Here is a 24,647-nt window from a genome sequence, read left to right on the forward strand (position 1 = left end):
AGTTGCGAAGCGCCCACTATGCCACAATTCTTCCTTTTGCGAATCAGCGAAGGGCCCACTGCGCTTCCTAAAGGCAACATGCGACCCTATGCAGCTGCTCACTTTGTTGCTTTTGCTGATGATGATGACTGAGTACGTCTGAGCGCTTTGTAATGGGCGGGCCTTTAAAACACCCTCTGGTTGCGTAATTCACACGCTGTGATCCCTGGCGCGATTGCATGGTTCTGCCACGCAATATTACAGGCGTTAAGAAGGCGCCTCCCGCTACACGGCATTCATATAGTGTTTTTTCCGACGCAGTTTCAAGCAATGGCGTGTTTCTGTGGTAGAACACCCGCTTGCCACGCAGACGGCCTGGGTCCGATTCCCACTCAAACCGAATATATTTATTATTTATTTTATTTGCATCTTTCTCGATTTCTCGCTCACGTACAACGCTGTTTTTCCACTCGCAACGAAGGACGCCGACGCGGACACCCGAATTTCTGCGAAGCGAGCACTTCGACGCTCTTGCGTTAAAATATTGCCTTCTTTTGCCTACGATTATGCCAGTGAAGCCGTCGCTATCCGCAGCAGCATAAGAAAGGCAGTAGTTGGTGTCTCAAATACACAAAACACTCTAGTAAGGGTGAATGTTCAGATATGGTTTTACTCATAAGCATGCGCAAGGTTCCCCTTCAGGGGTGGGCGAAGGTTCGTCGCAGCGCCCCCCTCCCTATTATGTCAATGTATGCGGCTGCCTTTGCGCCCCTCTTCTCGCCCCCCCCCCTACAATGTATAGGGCTGACTTTGCGCCCCCCCTTCTCGCCCCCTTGCCCCCCCCCCCCCCCTGCGCACGCGTATGGTTTTACTGTAATAGCTCCTCATTCATTATTTTCGTTCTAGAATAAAACCACTGACTCTATTGCGTATCGTGAACGCTTGCGTAGCTTTACGAAGTCCACCTACGTAAAAAATTGACAAGGTTGTGTTTACCGCACATATTGTCTAATCTTCTTCTGACTACACCTGGAGAGCCGGTACTTCCTCAAACCTCCGTCCACGTAACTCATGAGATATCCGTCGGACCATGGGCACTCTGGGGTTTCGTCATGAGGAGACCCTAACCTGCATAAAGTGAGGCATGACATTCCCACTTTGCAACTCAAATCAACACTGTTGTTGCTTAGAAATGTACATACGAGTGGGCCAGTTCATGGGCAAGCATATTTACGCCGTCGTAGGTATGAGGTACATCTTCCCCCTCACCAATTCCAGACCTCGAGCAGGCTGCTCCGATATATGCACGTCCTGAAATTCAGTCGAGAATGTCGCTGTCTTACAAAACTACGAACAACATAGAATTTGGGCTAGTTATTACGGAATCAGGATAAAGGAAGGTAGGCGTTAACTATCAGTTAATCGTTGGCGTTTGTCTTGTCTTCGCGTGTTGTGTCCATGTCTCCACGCCTACCATCTTTTATTACACAGATACCCTGCCGCTAACCTCGAAAATTGCGCAGATTACAACAGCTTTGGAAGGCGAAATTTCGCCTTGTAGCTGATTCGTTCAAAGAATGAGGTTCCTAATTTTGTTGGAACCGTTATTATATACGTGTACACCCGAGACGTTCTAGCGAACAAGCCGACCGACAAATGTGGCATTCAACCAAATGACGTCTCAAAAACACGCACAGTAAGAAAAAAAAGAGAGAGGGAGACATCACCACATCAAATATGTAAACAAAGGAGCAGCAATTAAAATGGTAATGAAAATGTTCCCACGGCGAGATTTCAACTCTGGCCTGCAGTGACAATGCCCGAGGCTCTAGCCACTAGGCTACAGGCGTTTCTTTGCAAATTTTATTTGAAATAGGAGTTGCACATACATCACATACCTTGGCAGCTATGTTGCTAATAAGAGTCTCCTTGTGAGGGGCCCCATAGTTAAAGCGGCCCTGCAAAACTTTTTCAGCATGGTCAGAAAACGCTGGTTATCGGTAGTCGATGCTCCTGTGAACACGCGAGCTGAACAATATGGCACAGCACGCGGACTGGAACTTGCAATTAATTCTCAAAGTGAGCTACAAATCGTTCCCTCTTCTTTCTGCAAATTATGTCATGAACCCCAGTGACCGCATCATATACCGAAGTTCCCGGCCATTGACTGATTTGAGTGACGCGAGCTGCAGAATTACCGCCACTGGAGCTGGAGGCCGCCACGTGCTCGCGCGCTTGCTTGCGATCACAGTGAATGTAAGCCGCGCATTCGAAGAAAAAAGAAAAAGTGCTACAGGCCTTGACGCGCACGTGACTTATCTTTTTCCCCCGTGTCATCTCTCCCTGCTTGGTTTCGAGCGCGCTCTTAGGGACAAGAGAAGATAGCAATTACACGGCGCGACAAATCTCTGTAACTCCGCTCGTACTGGACGGATTCTAAAAGAAATTATGGCAGTCAATTCGTGATACAATAAGCTCCTTTGATGAAGCCATTCAATGGCTACTTGGAAAAATGTCACAGGGCCCCTTTAAGCTGTTGCAAACAGTGATAGAGCTTTTAGTATCCTTGTCAGTGGTTTCTCTTATTTCACATAAACCAGTCTAAAATTTAATGTACAATCTGAGTGTCTTCCTTTCCAGAAAACTGCAGGCGAGTGTGATTACGGCAGAATTGGATCATTAGACTTCATAATAAAAGTCAGTTGTGTGCTCTTGACTCTGACCTTTCTTGACTGCAAGCTTCAGTAAAATGAATGTGAAAGCTCTCAACAGATCACCATAAACAGAACTATGCGCGGGAAAATGAGGGAGCAAGCATACCAAGTGCCAATAGTCTTCCACCCTATATTGTTATTTTTTTTCGTAGGCCTTGCCCACCTCACAGTCAGTGGGTACCCTTTAATCATTCATTCACATAGGAAGTCTTATGGCACCTTCAATAAGTTGAAAAATGATTGAGACATGTAACATAATGAAAATTTTGCTCGCATCACGCGAAGACACACGGAAAAAAGTTCACAAGGACTGCGCTGGTTGCTGCGATTTTTTTTTTGTTTTCTTGTGGTGTGCGCAAATTTTTCTTCATGCAGCTATACCAACCAGCGCGCCTTTCCGTGCTATTGAAGGCTTGTAACACTGGTGGAGTGTCATATGCTTCATTTTTCAGGTCCAGAAACAAAAAAAAAAAAAAAAAGAATTGGCCGCGTATCTGCGTGCTTCGCTGCAAATGTCGTCGAAAGACGATAATCGTCTGCCGGCCGTACTACACGAGTCCTCCTTCTCTAGGTTGAATCGCCGCATCTGGCTCATAGCGTCGCATTTGCAGTGCAGCGCAAAAAACGCTAGCATTTTCCACGCAGCCTAAGAAACACTAGGGTCTTTGGAAATACGTATCTACGTATTTTCTAGTAAAGGAACACGCCACTTAATACTTATGTATTGACGTGGCGCCTCCGATATGCGTAACATTTGCTTTTTTATCCACAGTGTTCACAAGTATGAACAACGGTACCAGTTCAAGATGGCTGGGCGTTCCGCAAGTGGTTAAACTTTGCCGGGGTGGCTTAATTGGGTGTCAGACAGACAAGCATAAAGACAGCCTCGCCAGATTCCACGCGATACTAAATGATAGATGCGCGAATTGTGGGCAATCCGAGACCACTAAGCATGCGTTATTCGAATGCGTTGCAACTAAGGGTGTATGGCCCCATGTTTGGCGCACCTTTGGAGTTAGAGCTACATCGCTGTCCCAAAAGAATAGGGGCAAGTTTGCCCAATTGATACTATTGGTGACAATGTACGTGATTTGGACACGTCGGTGCCAGGCGGAAGCTCGTCGACAACCACAGTGTGCAGCGTTCCCTGCCATGCACCGTATTTATCAAATTGTTTTCGGATACCTAGTTGATGAGCTGGAAGCGAGAGGTGTTGATGTCTTCTTAAGGCACTGGCACACTCGGTTTTTCGCATTACGGGGGGAGAAACGAATTTCCAGCAGCGCCATGATGAGTTCGGAAAAAGAAATAAGTTATCCGACTCCCCGTGCTACACTTTCCCCTCCCCCTTTCTTTTTACTTTCCCCACTTTTCCTTGCTTTATTTTTTCCCGTGACCTTGAGAAGTAAGATGCTTAGTTAATATGTTTGTTGTTGTATAGTTGCGTGGTGGCGTACAGTGTATTAGCCCAGTCTGTATAAGATTGCGTCTAGCGTTTGTGTAAGTTACATTGACGCAATTTATAAGTATTCAGTTTATAAACGACTCATGCGCTTGCGTGTACAGGTTCAATAAACTTTCCTTTGTGACAGATAGACAGAGGAAAATTTCTGCGTTGAAGTTCCCCAAGAAAGACTATCGTCTATAAAAAAGATATACTGGGGGCCAAACAAATGGCTGCACAATAAATACTTGAGGCGGTGTCTGAGGAAACCACACCTGAGCTCCGTGAGGAGCTAGCTGAGCTCAAAGAAGAGAATCGCAAGTTGCGATCCATGATTATGAAGCTGCAAGAAGGGCAGCTGAACTACCATCAGAAGCACGTAGGTTGTAGTTTTGTAATCTATCGAAATTATAAAAAAATACAGTATAATAGTCTGAGCTAAAATCTGGAATCACTAAACAAAATTGGGTGACGTTATCGCATACGCCGTCCGTGCAACGGAGATGGGTTGGCTCGTTCCAACTCTGCTTCAGCCGCGTTCGTCACCCCTGCGCCCGTGCTTTACCCGCGGGTAGATCCTACGATGCCCGGAGGAATATTATCGATTTGTACTTTAAGGCCGAGACAGACGGTACGATTTTCCGTGCGATCTAGCGTCCGACACGGCGGTGAGGCAACCGGAATGGTGGCCTTTCATAGCATCGGACAGCCACCATTCCCTCTCCCCCACCGCCGCGTCGGCCGTCGCATCGCATGGAAAATCGTACCGTCTGTCTCGCGCTTTATACGGAGCGTAACGGCGGACGACGATGGAGGCGGCGACGGCAAAGACCCGTCGATTGTGTCTGTACCATTGATATCGAATAAATGGGTGAAAGCACGTGCATGCTCATGAACTACATGCTCACGAAGTACGTGCTCACAAAACATTTTTGTAGTGTTAGCTACACAGGCCGAGCCGGAGAGGTTTCGCGTGCACGTACAAGAGCCGTGCTGCGCATGCGCGAGGAGCAGTAATGTCACACGGCGCACAGCTGGCACACCGTAGCCGCCGCCACCGCGAGCGCGCCTCGCTGGTCTGCGCTAGAGTTACTGTATATGCTACCTTTAGGTAGCAGAGTTGCGCATCTGTCTTCCAAACGCCGCTAGCAACCACGTATTGCGGAGAAGTTGACGCTCGGGCCAATTTTTGTATTTTTCGACGCCGCCGCTGCAGCGAACTGAATTAACATTAGTCATCGATAATCAATGTTTATCGCCGGTCTTCGACCCGCCGAACATGTAATTGCCGACACGGTAGGCATGTCGCCTGCACAAACGGAGTGCTACTTCACCGCATAGCTGTGGTTGCTAGCCAGACCTATGCGCAACTCTGCTACCTAAAGGTAGCATATACAGTAACCCTAGTCTGCGCATTCGGCGTCCCTTCTTCACGAAGAGACGCAGTGCAGTCTGGGTAACGTCGCCGGCGCGGAATGCAGCATCTCGCATCTCGCGCCGGATGCAGCCGGGGCGCGCTGACAGACGCCGGATGCATCGGTCGCGCCGCGCGTCGTACTATAGACTCCCCAAGCATCGCTTAGTGGCGCTGCTGCTTTTGACAGGCAGCGCCATCTCTGGCATAAAAATACTAACTGGGTGTAAGCAACGCGCGTTTTCTCTTCTCTCCAACGCGCTGCCGCTCGCTTCCGTGCACGTGCAGAGCTCTCGCGGTACACTTGCGGCGCCTCACAATGTACCGCTTGCAGTGCGGCTTCAAAATGATCTTCAAGCTTGACTGGCACTTCCGAAAAGCGAGCTCGGTAAAAGGAGAAAGGCTCCTCAATCACGTTTACGGTGAACAGCAGACGATCAACGACAACGACGCCTGACTCAAAGCGAAATGCATTTCGCAGGTCGCGATTACACCGTGTAGGACGTGTATACCTCGAGGTAAGTGTCATTCTGCCATGTTAAAGATGAGTAATGGTCCACATGCACTCCGAAATGAAGCCGTACACGCTATCGATGTTCTGCGATGTGGTTGTTCATGTAATTGTTGTTTTGATGTGGCATGCTTACAGTAGCAGTCGTGTACTTTCGTGAACAAACGTTTGCGGCGTGCGAAAAAAAGAAACTATACGGCCATGGCACTGTTTCCTGAGAAGCTTAGAGTCAAGTCCTCCGTGCCACTGGAAAATCATCCGCCGACTTTTCAGCCCTGAATTTTTTATTTTGTCCGGAGACATTTTTTGTGCGTGTTTTTCTAATAGTTAGGACCTCAGAAGACCAAGAACGAAAAATCGAGCCAGTGGTGCAAGTATTTATGGATTAATTAGCATGGAATCAAATTAGGTCATCAGGGCTCAGCAGTTGTGAGCACAGGAAAATGGCTTCTTTATTTCTGCTACTCACTAGAGTACACAAAATGTGAACCACATCTCATTTTTCAGTGTGATACTCCTTGAAACAGCTTCTGTACGACGTCCCGAAGCCGGCGCTTAGCCGCCTCACCTGACCCGCCTCGGCGTCACCCATGACTTCGCTCAAGCTGCTGCTTCTTTGTGGCTCCCAGCTCCGCAAACATGTCGCAACTTTGGTGTCAATCACAGTGAGGATCATTGAAGAACTATTTCGCCAAGAATGAGCAGTCTTGGTTTCATTTCCGAGGTGCTAGGGGAACTTTTGTGCGGTGTCGTCTATTGACGACGCCAAGGCCGAAAGGGTTAAGACAGGAGGCAGCTAGCTGAGCTTTAACCACTGTGAAGCAAGATAAACTGCTCGCCTCGTTTTTTCAGTTCTCGCGTCATGCTTGCACTATCTTTCTATGAGGATATCGACTTGACAGGCGTAAAAAACCTGCTGCGTGAACGCAGCAACATAATCGCACAATGTCAGAATTTTACATCAAGGTTGCAATTGGAAAGCATATATTAAGTCGCAGTTATATTTAGCGGCGCAAATATATATCACCCTAATAAAGTGACAAAAAAAAAACATGGCTGATCCCTCTGTCATAGGAATCGGTATAACACGACAGTGAAACGTGTCTTCACAGACGTAGTTGAGCGTGTGTTGTGCACTCTTACGCCCCAAGTGCGAACGAATGAATGCTACAGCATCAAATTGTAATGTTACGCGAAGAACGGCAAGCCGCTCGAAACTTGCAATGCGCTGCTCAAGCAGAAAGGACGCACGGAACGAACACACACAGGATGAGTGCGAACTGTCACAGTTGTAACTTATTTCTGTGTGAGCAGCGCGCTCCTTTCGCAAAAGCGCCTGATGCAGTGAGCGAGGTGACCTTCGTGCTCTCAACGGAAACTTGCAGGTAGAGCTCAAGACGTACAAACCACCGAGATCACGAGATAAGCGCCCGCACGAGCGACCACGCCCTGTCGAGGCGCGCACTAATCCGCGTGGGGGACGACTTTTAAAGCGCGCTCTTCCATAGCCTCCTCTTCTAGGGTGCCTTGATGCCCGCGCGCTCCGCGAGCGGGGGCGCGCGCATCGAGGCACTCTACGCTCTTCTAGAGTCACTGGAAAATCATAGTACCGCAAAAATAGGCTGCACGCGGGCAACATTGGGTGGCGGCGGCCATGTCCCTTCCAGACCGTCCGGCGCGTTGCTACCGCGATCTTTAACATCAGTGCCGTGTTACGCTCGGCAGAACGGCATTATGTGTGTGCGTTTCTTCAAGAGGATATTAGAAGTGATTTCGAGTCATCGACAGGTATGGATCGACTGTGCGGTTAGCGGTGTAACTAATGAAACGTACGGCGAATGTTGCCATGTGCTCGCGAACTCTCTTCATGGCTTCATCGGTCTCGTTTCGTGTCACACCCGGGCGTGTTCGCTATACCTGGCGACAACTTTCTGTGGCAGCACAGCTAAAGCTACGTGGGCGGAGCTTCTGCACATGTGTTACTACGCCACGTAGTCCGTTCGCGGGCGATTTCGGTTTTGGTTTCGTGAGCGCATAAAACATGAGCGTTTCCACACGAGTATTCATGGCTCATGATGTTATTTGGGAATTTATGCAGATAGTTTATTCACAGATGTAGTCGAAATGTACCACATGGCTTGAGATACTTAAGCATGCAGCACAAATACCTGGAATCGTTGCTGAGCTCTTCTGCAAATCAAATTATATAACGCTAATGTGCTAGCGGTTCAAGTCCACGTGCAAAGCGAGCACCATTTAGTATTGTTTACATTTCTTTTTTAGGAAAGCGATAGAATATTTTGCATTGCGAAGGAACGCAGGAATCAGCTTTATTAAAGCGGTCGGTTTTACTTTTCAAAGAAAAAAGAAAGCCACGGCCCAGCAGTAACTGCGCAATCGGAAATCTCACGCAAAGGTAACAAGCCATTTTCTGAATTTCGGTGCACACAGGGTCGACATCGTCGTTTTCCTAGATTTGGAGACGCTGTAACTTTCTGGAAACGCTCACGTCATTTTGTCAGGGGACGCGAAGGCATCGAAATGCAGCAGATATCTTGGCCACGACCAGTCAGGAGCGGGCGTCTCACGTGTGTGATTATACAAACGGGTGAAACGCGTTCCTTACTCCCGTGGTCAAGAATGCTGTTTTTGCAAATTGAAAATCACGCTGTCAGTCGCATAATAGACATGAACGCGTCTGTTGCCAAGGCAAAGCTGTGCATGGGTGATTTTGTCACCGTAAATCGCTCTTATTCAAAACGCCAAAACACCTCCCGCCGTAGACGCCGACGGGCACGGTGTTAGACGCAATCTTCGTTGCGACTGTATCAGTAATAGTAGGCAACCGAAATACCCACCATGTATGCAACGCATTTTATGAAATGGGCCACTTATTTTACGTACTGTTTCCAATCGCAGTTTTGCTTTCAAGCGGCTCTTCTTGCTGAAGACTTGAAGGTCACCGTCGTCACTGTCAAGGAAGCTATCGCGATGCGTGACCCACTTGCGATGGTGGTATCACTTGCACACTTCTTTCTCGGTGATAGTATGGGCAAATCAACAAAATAATTCACAACGCACCGCTGTCTTCGTTTCATTCTGGTCGATGAACGCAGATCACCTAACGAACACGCGCTTATGCTCCCTTGCAAGCTTCGATGTGCACCTGTTGCAGCCGAGCGACGCCATCGTTGTTTAGTGGGGACGGAAAACGTGAAACGGACAACAGAAAACCTGAAAACTCGAAAGAGCGAAAATCGCTAATCCTTTACGGGATTATCATTCTTACTTTCAACACAAGCAATCTTGAACGTAATAGGTATTTCTTTTCTTTTTATGTTTTCTTTTATGCTACGTATTCTACAAAAGCTAGCGTTCGCGGACTACATACAGAAGCGGAGTAAAAAAGTGCGTGGTTCGGTTGCGTAGCCTTCGCCACGGCCGGTCTGGAGGCGCGCGCTCGCTCCTTCCTTTACGGCCTGCGCACGGGGGGCTGTTGCTACCTATGGCCGCAATTTCGTGGGGGCGCTCCGAGCCAACTGCTCTGAGTAACCGGCTCTGAGTAACTACCGAAAAGGAAAAAACGAAATAAGGAGGGAAAGGTTTTATGATAATTCAAGGGGAAGCGCTTTACTGTTTGAAGCAAGGTCGGGCTGCCTTAGAACGCGTAGTTATAAAGCGAGATTCAGTAACGAAGAAGAACATTGTACATGCTGCGGGGGAACTAAGGAAACGATGGAACATGTACTGATTGAATGTGGCGATATTCACCCAGGTATACGTGTGGGCAAGAGTCTACATGAAGCCTTGGGTTTTAGGGACAACAATGGAAAGCTGAACACGTCCGCGATAGAAATAAGTAAGAGACGGTTAGAGTATTGGTGGCAGAAAAGTAGAGATAAAGTACAAAAATAAATAATGGGGGAAAATAATGTCATTCTGCCTTAAGAGGCAGAGAGATGGACCGTGAATTTATATTTTTTGGTATAATAACATAGATTTAATCAATGTAGATAAGGCATTAGGAAAACATGAAACAAGGAAGCTTTTTTTCTTCTTTCTCTTTTTTTTCGCCTTCGAGCCTGGTGTCAGACATGTCACCGCCCCGTTATAAAGGGGACGCTCATAGCATCCATCCATCCATCCCCAACTCACTCCCGGCCGTTGCGGAGGCTGGCGCGCGCAGGGAGTGCTCGGCCTCCGACTTACCGTGGCGTTTTCTGAAGTTACTCTATATGGTATTCATGGTACTAATGCGATAGAAACATGGTAGCAAGTATATATGATGACTCTGGTAAATTCCGCTTTACTGAAGTGGTGGCGCAGGCCGCTCATAAGCCCGCTTTTGTTGCTCGGCAAAGCATCGACGCGGTTATAACACAGCCTTGTTTTTTTTTAGGTTTCTGTAACTTCGAGAATAAGTAAGAGGATGAATATTGCATTTAGTTGAGGAAACGGTTTAATCATGGTTTAGGAAATTTTATTTAAAATGTATGTGCCGGCCGTCGCTGTACTTGAAAATAACAAAATTGCACATTTTTTGTTGGAGGCATCTTAATTCGTGCTTTAATATTGAAACAAATACTTCAAAAAAGTGAAAGTCATTGTATAATGGGGACGGACACGCCGCAGACGAAGAGGAAACATAAAAAAACTTTCAGAGAATCCTTTCAATGGGAAACAGAATGTTTTCCTTGGTACTACAACAATATGCGCATGGAGAACTGAAAAAAAAATCACTGCTAGTAAAACACTGTAGCGACGATCACAGTTTAAAGGAGTCAAGTCTCTCACAGCCTGATATGCTTCCGCGAGGGCTTGTGAATAAAACTCTGATCTGTTAACTTTTTTGTGTAGTTAATAAGAAGAATCCGGAGAAACTTCTCAGAAATAATATGAGCCAGCACTCTCGCGTGACTCTTGTCCACACCTTCCGGACCGTCCAGAAGTGGCGAATCTTTAAGGTATGGCTCAAGAGTCAATTGCAGAGTCTCGAGGATTTTCGTTCGAGGAAGATATTTGACTGCTTTCTCGAAGAACGTCACAAATGTGTCCAGCATTGATAGTAACTCCGGCTTTGGGTAGTGTAGATCATAGGCTTCTTGCTGACGGAGAAGATGATAAGGACTGCTCGTTTTGTTTGTCGTCACTAGCATGGCGCATGTTTCGCAACCGACATCAGTGATGAGTTTGGCAATGTAACCACCTACATACACCAAGTCTGAATAGGCAACAGAGTTCGGTGGTTTGGGAGGAGGTTCTCGCAGAGCTTCAAGTTCCTCAATAACATCTTCCGGAATAGGCACCGCCGCTTCTTCAATGTTTTCGTCGCGAATGCCCATGTCTTTTGAAGGTAGCACCTTCTCCTTGACAATGTGGGTCAAAGCAGCTGTGACGTCTCCCCTCTTTGACGTTGTAAATATGCGTGGCCCACCAAAAATCCACTGCTGTGGCAGCTGGGGTTCTCTTACGTGCACCTAAATCTAAGCACACGGGCCTCAGGCATTTTCGCCTCCATCGAATATGAGGTGGTCGGGTCTTAAAAAATATTGTTGTTGCTAGTAGCGCTGCGTGTGCGTCTTTTATTGCCGATTGCCGAGAAAGGCAGACTGTCCCCACACGCACCTGTACTTCCTTCACCGCTTGCTACAACCGAAAGAAGTAATTAGCACGAGAAATTGGCCGGGCACAGCTGCTTTACAACACGAAGCGCATGCGGCCAAACGCGCTTTGGGCGGTTGGCTCGCGACGCCCTCACGCGGAGCGCGCCGTCGTGACTGTGTAGAAAAAGTTCCATTGTACTCCCGGCTGCTGCGCAGGCCGTAAGGGAAGGAGCGAGCGCGCGCCTCTAGACCGGCCGTGCCTTCGCTGTGCTGCCACAGAAAGTTGTCGCCAGGTGTAGGTCCGGATCTGTAAATATAGTTGCATTGGCGCAGTGACATCGTGCGAGATGCCATTTACTTTGACATTTGGTGAATCTTGACTGTTTGCGCTAACCTTGCAGACGGTGTTCAGGTTCACTGCACTCGAGAACGTTATCGAACATCGAGAACATTCAACATTGCGTCCTTCGACTGATTGCTGACGCATTGCTTGCTTGCGCACCGTGCTTGCTGTTCAACTGGTTGACATGTGCAATAGAAGTTGTGTGTGTACGGTAATTGGAAGTTGTGCGCGACGTCTGGATTCGGAACGCCAGCAGCCGAACGCACGGGCGAATCGGCGTGCGGTAGGTAAGGTGCATCTTATCTTACGATACGTAGAAAATAGGCCATCAAAAATTATTGACATCACTACTTAAATGTTTCATTTCCTATTTCTTGTCTTCTTAATATTCCCAACATTGCAATGAATTTGCAAATATTTTGCTGTGCTCTGACAAACAGTTCTTTTTTTGGCGTTGCCAGCGCGTAAACAGCTGGGGTTCGGTTTCTGCACTGCTGCACTTTTTTTTTTCATAATGCACTCTTATTAAAACTTCCTCGGCACGGTGCTTTATGTTCTTTTGATCAGAAATAGCACATCCTGGAATTTTTAAAGCGCATACACAGTATGTATATAGACCTAGGGCTCGCATAAAATCGACTCCCTCAATGCACGGGATCTGCTTTGTTTATTTTTTTTTTGCTGTGACCATTTCTCACCAACTATACAGTATCTTAAGGGTACGCTCGGTGCAATGCAGCATTAGCAGCATTTTTTTGCAACAAATGTAAAAATACGCTTGATAATATTGCCTTATACCAAGTTTATCAACATAGTTCCACCCTTCTGTTTTGTGCAATGCCAAAGATCATGCCACAATTGCCTTCAAGGTATACCAGTAAACAGTTATTATTTTAATAAATCTTCGATTTCGCTCTCGTGCGTGACACGCTTATAACTCGGATAGCATGCGTAATCTGTTCAACAGATCGACATATAAACAGCCGAGCAAATAGAAAGGTATGTCGTTTTCAATATCGCTGACCATAGCGAACCGAAAAGGTGAAGTATCCTGTCGCATAAGATCTTTTCCAGCAAATTTAGTGTAGTTCACTGCAGGAAGGAGTGTTATTCGAGGGTGCGAATTCGTTCAGGGCAACTATGCAGCCACGTAGAACGGCGCTCTTTGACATTAATTTTTCCCACACGGCAAACGAGATTCCCAGAGTAGCTCACCAGTAACGTTCGATTGATGGTGAGCTACTCTCTTCTGGCATCTGCATGCAGTGGCGTAGCCAGGGGGTGGCACACCGGGCCCGTGCCCCCACCCCCCACCCCCCCAAAAATGTACTGTTGTGGCAGACCACGACACCGCAATACTTCGGACCTCGCTTGCGCTTCCGCGGGGTCGCTTTTGCCGACGTGGAAATGCAGCTTCGCACAGCGAGCCTCTCGTTTCAGCGTGCCAAGCTGTCGGCACGGCGCCCCAGTTCCCCGCACCGACTAAGCACGCGCGCGCGTGTGTTCCCAATGCCGACAAACAGGTTGAGTCGGCTGCGCCAGAGCTTCTCTCCAGTGCCGCAGCGCGGCGCTGTCGTCGCGCCGCGTTCCTTAGCGTAGCGTCGCTGTGCCGAGCGTGCGCGCGCGTCGACGTTACGCTGGAGTATATCAGCCCCTTAATATTGCGCGCATACGCAGACGTATCAGTGGGGGTATATATATATTAGAGCATTTTAGTTTGACGTTTTTACGGTCCGCTCCGCTCCGAGTTGGCCCGCTTAGCTGTAGCGGAGCGGCGGTCGACTTTTTGGTTTTAGTTATCCGTTCTCCGCTGCCGAGCGGATCTTTCGCAGTTGCAACGCCCTCTGGCCAAATTCAGCCTCGTTAAAAATGAAAAACAGTTTTGTCACTTTTACAAAATAACACAAATATGTATTACTCACTTGTTCACGCAGTATTCACACGTCCGCATGCGTTACCGGCCCATTTCAGGGAAAAAAATAAAGCGTCGACTTCAAGATAGTCACGTACAGTCAGCGCTGTAGCATTCCAGATCCACTGCAATCCGTTTGGACGCCAACACGGCAGCGATGTTTTCGTCATCTGTGCCGTCTTGTCTAGTTCGCGTCACTTTCCTTAATTCGGCGACTCGAAGTAAGAACAAATGTTCGTCTAATCTCAAGCGCTTTCGCGGCTTCCGCTGCGCAGACGAACGTGAAGCGGCCGTGCACGTTGCAAGCACGTTGAGCACTGGAGGCAGCCATCTTAGAATATGCGGGAAGTCGACGCACGCGTCAGGGAGGGCGCGCACATCGACGCCCCTCGCTAGCGGGAACGGCAGCGACGGTCCGCGTTCCGCTTAGGCTCCCTATAAGCGGAGCGTAAAAACGTCAAACTAAAATGCTCTATTGTCACGGGGTGGTGACGTTGACGAAAGCAGCAGTCGGCGTGTCTGAGATGAAACTTTATTTAGCCGAACTTGTGGCCGGGAAAAAGTGAAACTACACCAATACACGCTGTACACTGATAGCGGCGAACAGAGCGTCGGCCGTCGGAAAAACTGATCATGGCTGGGACGCGCCGTCTTTTATACATCGTGCATCGAACTTTCTAGCCTTATCACTGGTGGTTGCGCAAGCTCCGGAATAATCTTGACTATTCGCGGCATGTGCGCAATCTTGACAAAATGATCTACTACAATCTGGAAAGTTCCCAGACATTCTGGGGCGGCCCGCGCAAGACAGCGATCACACGTGCAACGGACCAGTTGCACAAACATTGCAAAAGAAGCGCGCGTGGCAATATAGCGGGGAGGAGGAGGAGGAAAAGAAAAACGGAAGGGCAGGGAGGTTAATAATTTGTCAGACCGGCTGGCTGGCGTTCGCCAGTGTGGTATAGCCATGGAGAAGCAGAGCGCTGAATGGAGAATCAGCTGAACCTTAGCTAACGCTACGTATATCCTGGCATAGCCGAGCTAAGCCACTGCAAATTTTTTTTGCAACTACGTTCCATCATATGGCGCTGACACACAGAAACGTCGCCGGTGCGCACGTTAGTTAAAAATTTGGGTGGCTGTACACTTTTTGCGCTCCAGGATGAGTTCGATGCACTCGTATATTTTCATCCAAAGGAAGAAGGAAGCACACCGCTACATAATGACCATTCTCTATGGTAAGGGCATTTGTGTACACTTGCCTTCTCTTGTTGAACTTATCTCCGTAGTTTAGCGGTTGTTTCAGGAAAATCATTACAGAAGTGCGCCCACTCCGGTTTCGAATTTTTCAGGGAAAGATCATTCCTAGGCATCAAAATTGTAAAAAAGCATGTTGAAAAAGTGCGGCCAGCTGCTCTTCGCGAGCACTGTTGAGAGAGAGAATAAAACGTTTATTTGATGTTGTTAAGAAGATCGGTGAGTGGGATTCTTAGTCCGGCATCCCATTGGCGCGGGCCGCTGTCCTCGCACGTTTCACGAGGGCCCGAACACTGTCCAAACAGGGCAGCGCTCGTTGACTATGGAAACGCTCTTTCTGCGATGAACGTTAACTACCAGCTCGCAAAGAACGAGAAGGCGTCCTCGCCCGCGAAAAACAACGCCGGCGCAGACAGCGTGTGCTAGTGAATTTCTTGATTGAAAAAAAAACCGACTGCTCGCGCTGCGCAAGCGTTCACCGGCCACACCTATATATAGGCACTGCATCTTGACCTGCAATGTAGTGCCGGTGGGATAGAGAGATAAACATTTTAATGAAGCTGGAGATGTTTGCCTGGCTGGGAGATTTCTCTTGTGCGTAGCTGAAAAATAAAGATTCGCAGCTTCCACGTTAACTAAAAGCGGACTGCAGATCTCTGTGTCAAATTTTTCTTCTGTTCCTCATTGCCCATGAGCAGTAATTCTGTTGTGCGAAACAGCGGCGCACACTGAATGCTTCACAGGTTTCCCGTTAGTGGAGCTGAAACACCCTTCCCTACATGCAAAGTCGACTTGCTGAGCAACCAGGAGGAAAGAAGAAGGGAGACAGGAAAGACCGCAGACTTTCCCTACATGCTTCACCCAACCCCAATTCATGGTTCACCCTCTCTAGAGTCACTGGAAAAATTTCAGAGTATCGCATCTGTTTTCCGCGCGCCGCCGCCGACGCGATTGGCTTACTCGCATCACGTGACCTCTCGCCGCCATATCCCTTCCAAGCGCTTTGGGTGCAGGCGCGTTCAATGCAGAGCGTGGCCGGACATTTAGCAGTACCACGGTCCCCAGAAGTACTTCGTCGCTTTTATAACGCGTCATGCAGACAGGGGCGTAAGCAGACATTGTTTTCGCCCTGGAGGGGGGGGGGGGCACGGGCCCGGTGTGCCACCCCCTGGCTACGCCACTGCATGCAGATGCCAAAAGAGAGTAGCTCACCATCAATCGAACGTTACTGGTGAGCTACTCTGGGAATCTCGTTTGCCGAGTGGGAAAATTAATGTCAAAGAGCGCCGTTCTACGTGGCTGCATAGTTGGCCTGAAAGAATTCGCCCCCCTTGAATAACACTCCTTCCTGCAGTGAACTACACTAACTTTGCTGGAAAAGATCTTATGCGACAGGATACTTCACCTCTTCGGTTCGTTATGGTCAGCAATATTGAAAACTACATACCTTTCTATTTGCTCGGCTCTTTATATCTCGATCTGTTGAACAGATTACGCATGCTATCCGAGGTATAAGCGTGTCAGGCACGAGAGCGAAATCAAACATTTATTAAAATAATAACTTTTACTGGTATATCTATGGCATTGCACAAAACAGAAGCATGGAACTCTGTTGATAAACTTGGTATAAGACAATGTTATCAAGCGTACTTTTAAACTTGTTGCGAAAAAATGCTACTAATGCTGCATTGCACCGAGCGTACCCTTAAAATACTATATAGTTGGTGAGAAATGGTCGCAGCAAAAAAAAAAAAAAAAAAAAGAAGCAGATCCCACGCATTGAGGGAGTCGATTTTATGCGAGCCCTAGGTCTATATACATACTGTGTATGCGCTTTAAAAATTCCAGGATGTGCTATTTCTGATCAAAAGAACATAAAGCACCGTGCCGAGGAAGTTTTAATAAGAGTGCAGTATGAAAAAAAAGTGCAGCAGTGCAGAAACCGAACCCCAGCTGTTGACGCGCTGGCAACGCCAAAAAAAAAAAAAGAACTGTTTCTCGGAACACAGCAAAATATTTGCAAATTAATTGCAACGTTGGGAAAATTAAGGAGACAAGACATAGGAAATGAAACAATTAGGTAGTGATGTCAATCATTTTTGATGGCCTATTTTCTACGTATCGTAAGATAAGATGCACCTTACCTACCGCGCACGCCGATTCGCCCGTGCGTTCGGCTGCTGGCGTTCCGAATCAAGATGTCGCGCACAACTTCCAATTACCGTACACGCACAACTTATATTACACATATCAACCAGTTGAACAGCAAACACGGTGCGCAAGCAAGCGATGCGTCAGCGATCAGTCGAAGGACGCAATGTTGAATCGGTTGAATGTTCTCGATACGTTCTCGAGTGCAGTGAACCTGAACACCTACGGCAACGCTAGCGCAAACAGTAAAGATTCACCAAATGTCGAAGTAAATGGCATCTCGCACGATGTCACTGCGCTAATGCAACTATGTTTACAGATCCGGAGCTAGCGAACACACCCGGGCGTGACACGAAAAGAGACCGATGAAGCCATCAAGAGAGTTCGCGAGCGCATGGCAACATTCGCCGTACGTTTCATTAGTTACACCGCTAACCGCGCAGTCGATCCATACCTGTCGATGACTCGAAATCACTTCTAATATCGTCTTGAAGAAACACACACACATAATGCCGTTCTGCCGAGCGTAACACGGCACTGAGGGTAAAAGATCGGTCGCTTCTCAACACACGCTAGCAACGCGCCGGATGGTCTGGAAGGGACATGGCCGCCGCCACCCAATGTTGCCCGCGTGCAGCCTACCTTTGCGGTACTCTGATTTTCCAGTGACTCTAACCCTCTCCACCGAGCCTCGCCTTCGCCCATCTTGGCCCGGTGCAGCCCTCCCTTTCCTACCGAGTCCCACTCTCGCCATGCCGCAAGACCCCGTGATCAGTGCTGCGCCAAAGAACGGGGAAGCCTCGACTACGAAGAACTTCGCTGTTAAAAAAAGAGACTCAGGGAACCTATCGTTCTTGTGATATTTGACTGTCAAAAAAGTCACACGCTTACTTATGTACTTGCCTAACACGACTGAAAGTGGAAAACCATCTTTTTTTTCTTGTCATTCGATTGTATTGGTCCCGCCGGCAAGCTTTCCGCGACCAACTGGTATTGGATCGGAGGAATGGGAAGCCTTTCGCACCTTACGTGGTTTTGCAGTGCATCCGTGATTGGCCCACCTTTGACCAAGTGACGAGGTCATGTGATGAGGTCATCACGTGACATCACCTGATGTAAACTATGGCAACCTATGACGTCATGATGAGGTAATATGGTGATTTCATCAAATTTATATTCTTTGCCTCGCTCGTGTTGACGCCACTGGCGCCGACGGTCACTTTTTACATTTGATGAGACATGTAAGGCTTTCGCCTTAAAAAATTATTTGCCAAAAGTGCGCTCTATTTCTGCAGCCGAAATACACTTGCTGCAGCGATTCTGTATATGTGCAGAGAGCACACTCCCCGAAAAAGAAATCCGGACTAATTTGCAATGTTTCAAATGGCAATACTTCAACATGGACGTTCACATATAAAAACGTCTACACTTTTTATTAGGTAATTGGAAGACACTTGTAAACATCAGAGTGCAGCTCATCTACGCGAGATCTCTGTAGTGGAGGTGTAAGAGGCATATCTGTGGTGTTGAAGTACAGTGTCTTCTGTCTTAGATTTTTTTAATTATTAAGCTAAGATTGTGCTTCGCGTCTCCGTACAATATTAGGTGCGCGTCCTTGAAACTTCTTGGGCACCATGCACTTACTCCCTTGATAACGCACTGCTGGACTTTAATGGTCGCTCCTTCAGACAGAGTATAACGCTTTTTGAAATTTGTCAACACATGTAAAACAGGTGTCTTCTGCGTCATGAGCGTAGGACGTGTCCGACACAGAGAATATTATTTAGGCTTTTGCGGGCTGTCGATCATTTTTAACGCGTATATTGAACTGTGAGCATATCCAAATGAAATGTTCCAGCGACTCTGTGCAGAAGCGCGTCGTTCAGTTTTGGAATAACTAAGGTATACACGCAGTATGGGTTTTAATGGGGTAAAACAGCATCGCTTCGTGAGTAAGTCCATGGATCACACAAATTTTGAAGTGGAAATTTAGGAGTTGGCCTAAAATAATATTATTTATTGCAATAATTATTTCGATTTTAAGTATCGTTACATTTTCTTGCCGGAAAGTCCACTTACCGTTAATATTCTTGTCTTTTCTTCCATTGACAAATTTGATTATGTCAAGCCTACAACAAAATTTGGAATTTCATTTAAAAATACACATATCGACACGAATACTTTATGTGCGATTATTATAAACCAGTACGCTCTCCTTTTTCTTTTCTACAATGTGCACACAGAAATATCACAGTTCGATAGGCCGCCTCATTTTGTCCCCTAGCTTATACCCATGGTGCACAGACACATCAAGTGGCGTTAACTTCCTAGTGCCTTCAGATTTACTGTCATTTGCTTTTTGCCACATGAGGAAACCCAACTACTATTTGCCTTAACGCCCCTCGCTGCTTAATGTGTTTGCCCGTATTAATTCGAGTGCGATATGTATAGTGTGGACCTTACAGCTCGCAAAGTGCAGTTTACATGAAACTTTTGACGCAGCGTCTATGGTGCAAGAAGTGTTTTATACTTGACGTTTCACAAATCTCATGTCGCTGCGGCGTTCAAATTGGTGAAATTGAGTGCGACGGCTTCAACACAACAGGCGCCATGTTTCTTCTGGTTTACGGATTCAAAATGGAATGGCCGAATTTGGTGTGGTCGGTTGCAACGTTGCAAAATAGAGCAAGGATATAAACTTATAGTATCACTGAATGCTTATCTTCTCATATTTCTAGCTCTGAACTCACATTAGACTTTTACGAAGGACGTCTTTACGCTTTAATATTACGCTTAAGTAGCCTACTTCAGATGTCACTGCTATCGACATCATCAGCTCCAACGTTGTTAACTTTGAACGTGTGACAGATTAAGCGTACTTAATGTCTTAACTACTAGATATCATTTCTTGTGCCAGAGCGGCACGGGTATACGGTAGATGAAAGTACCGCTATATACGTACCCCGTAATAAGGAACGCAACGTCATATTTCCCTGGTACCCTTCCTTGGTTGGTGTAAGCTTGTAGTCCACTCAGCATCTCTCCTGCTTCAATCTCACCGTAGTTATTTTTAGCGAAGTCATGGTCCTTTTTTCATAAAAGGAAAAAATGGTACATGGAGGTATAACACCGACAAACCATTCCGTGGATTTGTTTGCACTAGGGCCCTGCAACATGTTTAAGTCAGGTTTCCCTCGTGCATGTGATTTATGCCGTAGAAAGCTGATATACTGTAATGGTATTCATTACAAAACTACATTACTGTATGCACAGAGACAATAATGCGTTTCGCAACTAGCGACATAGCGCTTGGTTGTTTCTTACATCTTGGGCCAATAAAAACGTTCCTGCGTGCAGTGGAGCGTTCGTACGAAGCCGAAATGGCCGGATGTCGCATCGTCACGCATGTCACGTGGAACATCGGAGGGGGGCTCTCGGGGACAACTAGAAGAAAACGCGCTCCAGGGCTGGAGTAGTTAGTCTTGTACCGCAACTTGTAACGAACAGTAAAGCGACTGCTGCCTTCGGAAGTACGGGCGGCGACAAAAAGCGGATCCAGGGTGAAATCGTTGCGTTGTTCTCGCTGAAAGTCGGACGCGTCGATAAACGTGCTAGTAACAGCAGCGGGACAGTCGTCAAAATGATCAGCATCGCAGTCGGTATAGTCGCAGGAGGAATCCGAGAGAGGCAGTCTGCATCAGCGTGACGACGGTCACTCTTTTATGACACCGTAAATCGTATTCCAACGTGTGAGGTGACCAGAGGGATCACGCAAACCGATCAGCCAGCATAAAGAATGATGGTCGGCAATTATCTTGAATGGTTTCCCGTAAAGATAGCAGCAGAACTTGCAGCAGAAAGCGGCGTGCAAGCAATCAATGACGTCATCAATTCGCGGCAGGGGATAGACATCCTTTTTCGTCGCTGCGTTTAGAGTCCTGTAATCTAAACAGAACCTCCAGGAACCATCGTTTTTCGGGACAACGATTACTGGGGCTGCCCACGGGCTGGATGACTCTTGAACGACACCTTTGTTGATCATGTCCTTTCTTGTTCGGTAATAACTTTGCGCTCGGAGGATTACGCTCGGCAGGGCTTATGGCGGATGGGGTGTGCTGAGCCGGTGCCTATTTTGTGGCGAGTGCGGGACGATGGTAACTGACGTGGCGCATCTCCATGTATAAAGTCGAATGCAGCAACATGCCGGGAAATGACCTGTACCAGCGCTTGCCGTTCCGCTGTACAGAGAACCTTGCTGATCATACCGAGCATTAAATTTTCATGATGAAGATTATCGCAAGGAGAGGAAGCTGTGGTGAGGTCCGCAGTTAGTGCCACTATTGTGCTGCATGAGGCTTCATCGAAGAAAGCGATCTTCATGCCGCGAGGAAGCACAACCGGCGTGGCAGAACAGTTGAGCGCCCACAATGTTGAGACTCCTTTCTCCATGCACACAACAGAACTGGGCTCAAGTATGTTCTTTTTAGCAGAGTTTATGCTGACAGGCCCAACTACAACATCAACACAAGCAGCATCAACGGCAGTTGAAGAGACACGAACGGGTATCAGGCACCAAGATGGTGCTATCTCTCATCAGTCACACTGAGTGTGTTGCTGTCTTCGCTACGGTAGCTTTGTTCAGAAAGTGCTGGTATAAATAACTTGTTTAAAAATATTTCGCCACACCCACAGTCGACAGAAGCGCCGCATTGCTTAAGAAAATCTGTACCAAGAATCACATGGTGCGAACATCGAGGAAGAATCAGGAATTCGGAGTCAAACACTTTGCGAGCCAGCAAAACACTCACAGCACAAACACCGAGTGGATGAAGCCACTCGCCGCCTACTCCACGACAGGTAATGGCGTCGTTCGGAGAAAACATAAATTTGTGGCCTAGACGAATTTTGAAGGCGAGGCTCATAACAGAGACAGCCGCCTTAGTATCTACTAACGCCATCGTCAGTATGCCGTCAATCAACACATTCACATGATCTTGAACATCACAACAGGTAGAGGTATATCTTGCAAAGACCGTCCGGCGACCTTACCTCTATCGGCCGCGGATGCTAGTTTCCCGGCGGCGGAGGGGAAGTACTATGTCGAGGGGACGGCCAGCGACGGGGACGATTATATGGTGGTGTGAAAATCTGCTCAGATGCTGGGAAATCGCTGCGTCTGGTCTCGTGCGAAAAACGGTTCCTCGGAAACAAGTCGGTCGTCCGCTGGTCATATGATGTACCGATTTCTGATGGCGAAAAGTTGGGTGGTGTCCTTCGGCATGGGCAGCGTTGACGACAAAAAGTCACAGTTTCGCCTCAAGGGTGAAGCAATGAATGCGATAGCAAGGAATTGGAATTTCACAGGAAGAGCGGCAAGCAGCTAAAAACTTGCTGCGCGCTGGTCAAGCACAAAGGACGCCGGAAAAGAAAACACACAGGGCGAGTGCGAACTAACAACTGCCATAGCTCGACACTTGCAGCGCTCTGCTCAAACATGAAGAAGGAGGTACTAAAAGACCGCACAGGTATACATAGGACGAGCGCTAACTGTCACAGTTGTTACTTCAACTAAACTTGGCTCTTCTAGCTATCACATCACTCCTTTCGCAAACGCGGCCGCTGCAGCGAGCAATGTGACCTTTGTGTGGTCTATAGCTTCAGCGCAAACTTTGCGGTGAAAGCACAAGAGATAGAAAACTCCCCCTGAAGTGATAATCACGCGAGCACGGCCGACCACGCCCTGTATGTCAAAGAACAAATCGAAGACGCACATCCCAACTCCGGCGAAACACTAGACAGTTTTAGAGTTGGGGACGCAAGAAATTTGCGAGCCGCCAGGACGCCTGCGCAGAACTAAATTCACTCTCGGGCTCTTGCGCTCGCGTTGCCCCAAGACCCTGCAGCGCCTTCCTTTGGGCGGCAAACAATACCGCAGAGCGCACGACCTCAAGAGAAGAAAATAACAGAGTTGGAGAATTGTGGCCCCAAGGAGCTTGGGGACCCAAGGAGCTTGCTAGCCGCCAGGGCGCATGCGCAGAAACCAAGCCACTCTTGGGCTCTTGCGCTCACGTTGACCCAAGACGCGAAAATCGAAAACTAGCGTGGGTCCCCAAGGCGTCTTGGGTCACCAGCGAGACAACACAGACGCAGTGCGTGCGCAGTATGAACCGCGTTTCGCATGATTTCAATTTCATCACGTGTGGCGCTCTGTGCGCTTGACCCATATTGACCCAATGCAGCCTGCATTCGGCCCAATTCTCAAACTCTGCTGATCATAGGAGCGCAAGAGCAGGCTGCCCAACGCAGCTTGGGGGCCCATCGTCTTGAGTCCCCAATTCTCAAACTCTCTATTAACAGGTCAGCTGTAATGATTAGCAACATAAAGGGAGTCTTATTGCGATAGCAGTATATGGACTCTCGGAGGGTTTATGCCGTTGCCGTCAACGCCATTTCCCGGATATGTATATGAATGTATTTATAAATAAAAGCCAGAAAGAAAAATAAATCAGAAGACAAAATTTTCGAAGCGCGCCACCGGGATTCTAACCTGCGACGCCTCAGACAATTGGCCACGCGCCATCCCCTCTTAGGAATGCTAACGGCAAGCTATTTATACACACCATCTACCACTGGTGGTACGCAGAGGTCGGAGGCGCTTCAGCGTGTGCAGTATCACACGCGGGATTGCCCGAAGGGCGCGCTTTAAAGCAAGGCTCCTAGATTTTGCTTCAGTTTGAAATGCCTTTGAGATGCGCACTAAAAAGTGACCTATTTCTGTACCCACTCGCGATGTGGGATGGCGGATAAGCATGATAAACAAAGCGTCGAACTAAGGTCCCTAGATAAAACTAGGGACCTTACGTCGAACGTGGTCGAACGCCACCGCACGGCAGGAGACGCGGAGGGGCTACTCCACGTGCCGTATTTTTCAAGAAAAAAAAATATCTAAGAGCGTTGGGTTGTAGCGCGCTGTTCGAACACGAAGAAGTAACAACTGCGACAATTTTTTTGCTGGCGCTCGTCCCGTGTATACCTGAGAGTTTATTTCGAGCGTCCTTCCTTGTGTTTGAGCAGCGCACTGCAAATGTTGAGCTGCTTGCCGTACTTTGTGTGACATTCTAATTTGTTGCTATCGCATCATTGCTTCGCCCTTGCGTCGAAACTGCGACGTTTTGATGACACCAAAGTACTTATTTTTACGTTTACTAAAAATACGTAAGTCTTCTGGGTGAATAAAGAAGTGTATAGACGCACACGTACCCCAACCCCACACAGTCTAACAGGCTCTACCCAAGTACATACCCGACAAATATATGCAA

The 24,647-nt window shown here is 47.8% G+C and overlaps 1 protein-coding gene across 1 annotated transcript in view; it reads right to left on the minus strand.

Moving 5' to 3' along the window:
* Positions 1-24,647, minus strand: part of LOC119401421 (venom metalloproteinase antarease-like TtrivMP_A) — a 75,821-nt gene that overhangs the window by 20,547 nt on the left and 30,627 nt on the right. The window contains exons 8-11 of the mRNA XM_037668207.2: positions 20,291-20,415; positions 19,408-19,457; positions 1,182-1,290; positions 976-1,107 (exon numbers count right to left, since the gene is read on the minus strand). Coding sequence (XP_037524135.1) covers positions 976-1,107; positions 1,182-1,290; positions 19,408-19,457; positions 20,291-20,415 — 416 coding nt within the window. The remainder of the gene's footprint in view (positions 1-975; positions 1,108-1,181; positions 1,291-19,407; positions 19,458-20,290; positions 20,416-24,647) is intronic.

This window comes from Rhipicephalus sanguineus, chromosome 8 (genome assembly GCF_013339695.2).
Source record: "Rhipicephalus sanguineus isolate Rsan-2018 chromosome 8, BIME_Rsan_1.4, whole genome shotgun sequence".
In the NCBI taxonomy this organism is placed as follows: Eukaryota; Metazoa; Arthropoda; class Arachnida; order Ixodida; family Ixodidae; genus Rhipicephalus; species Rhipicephalus sanguineus.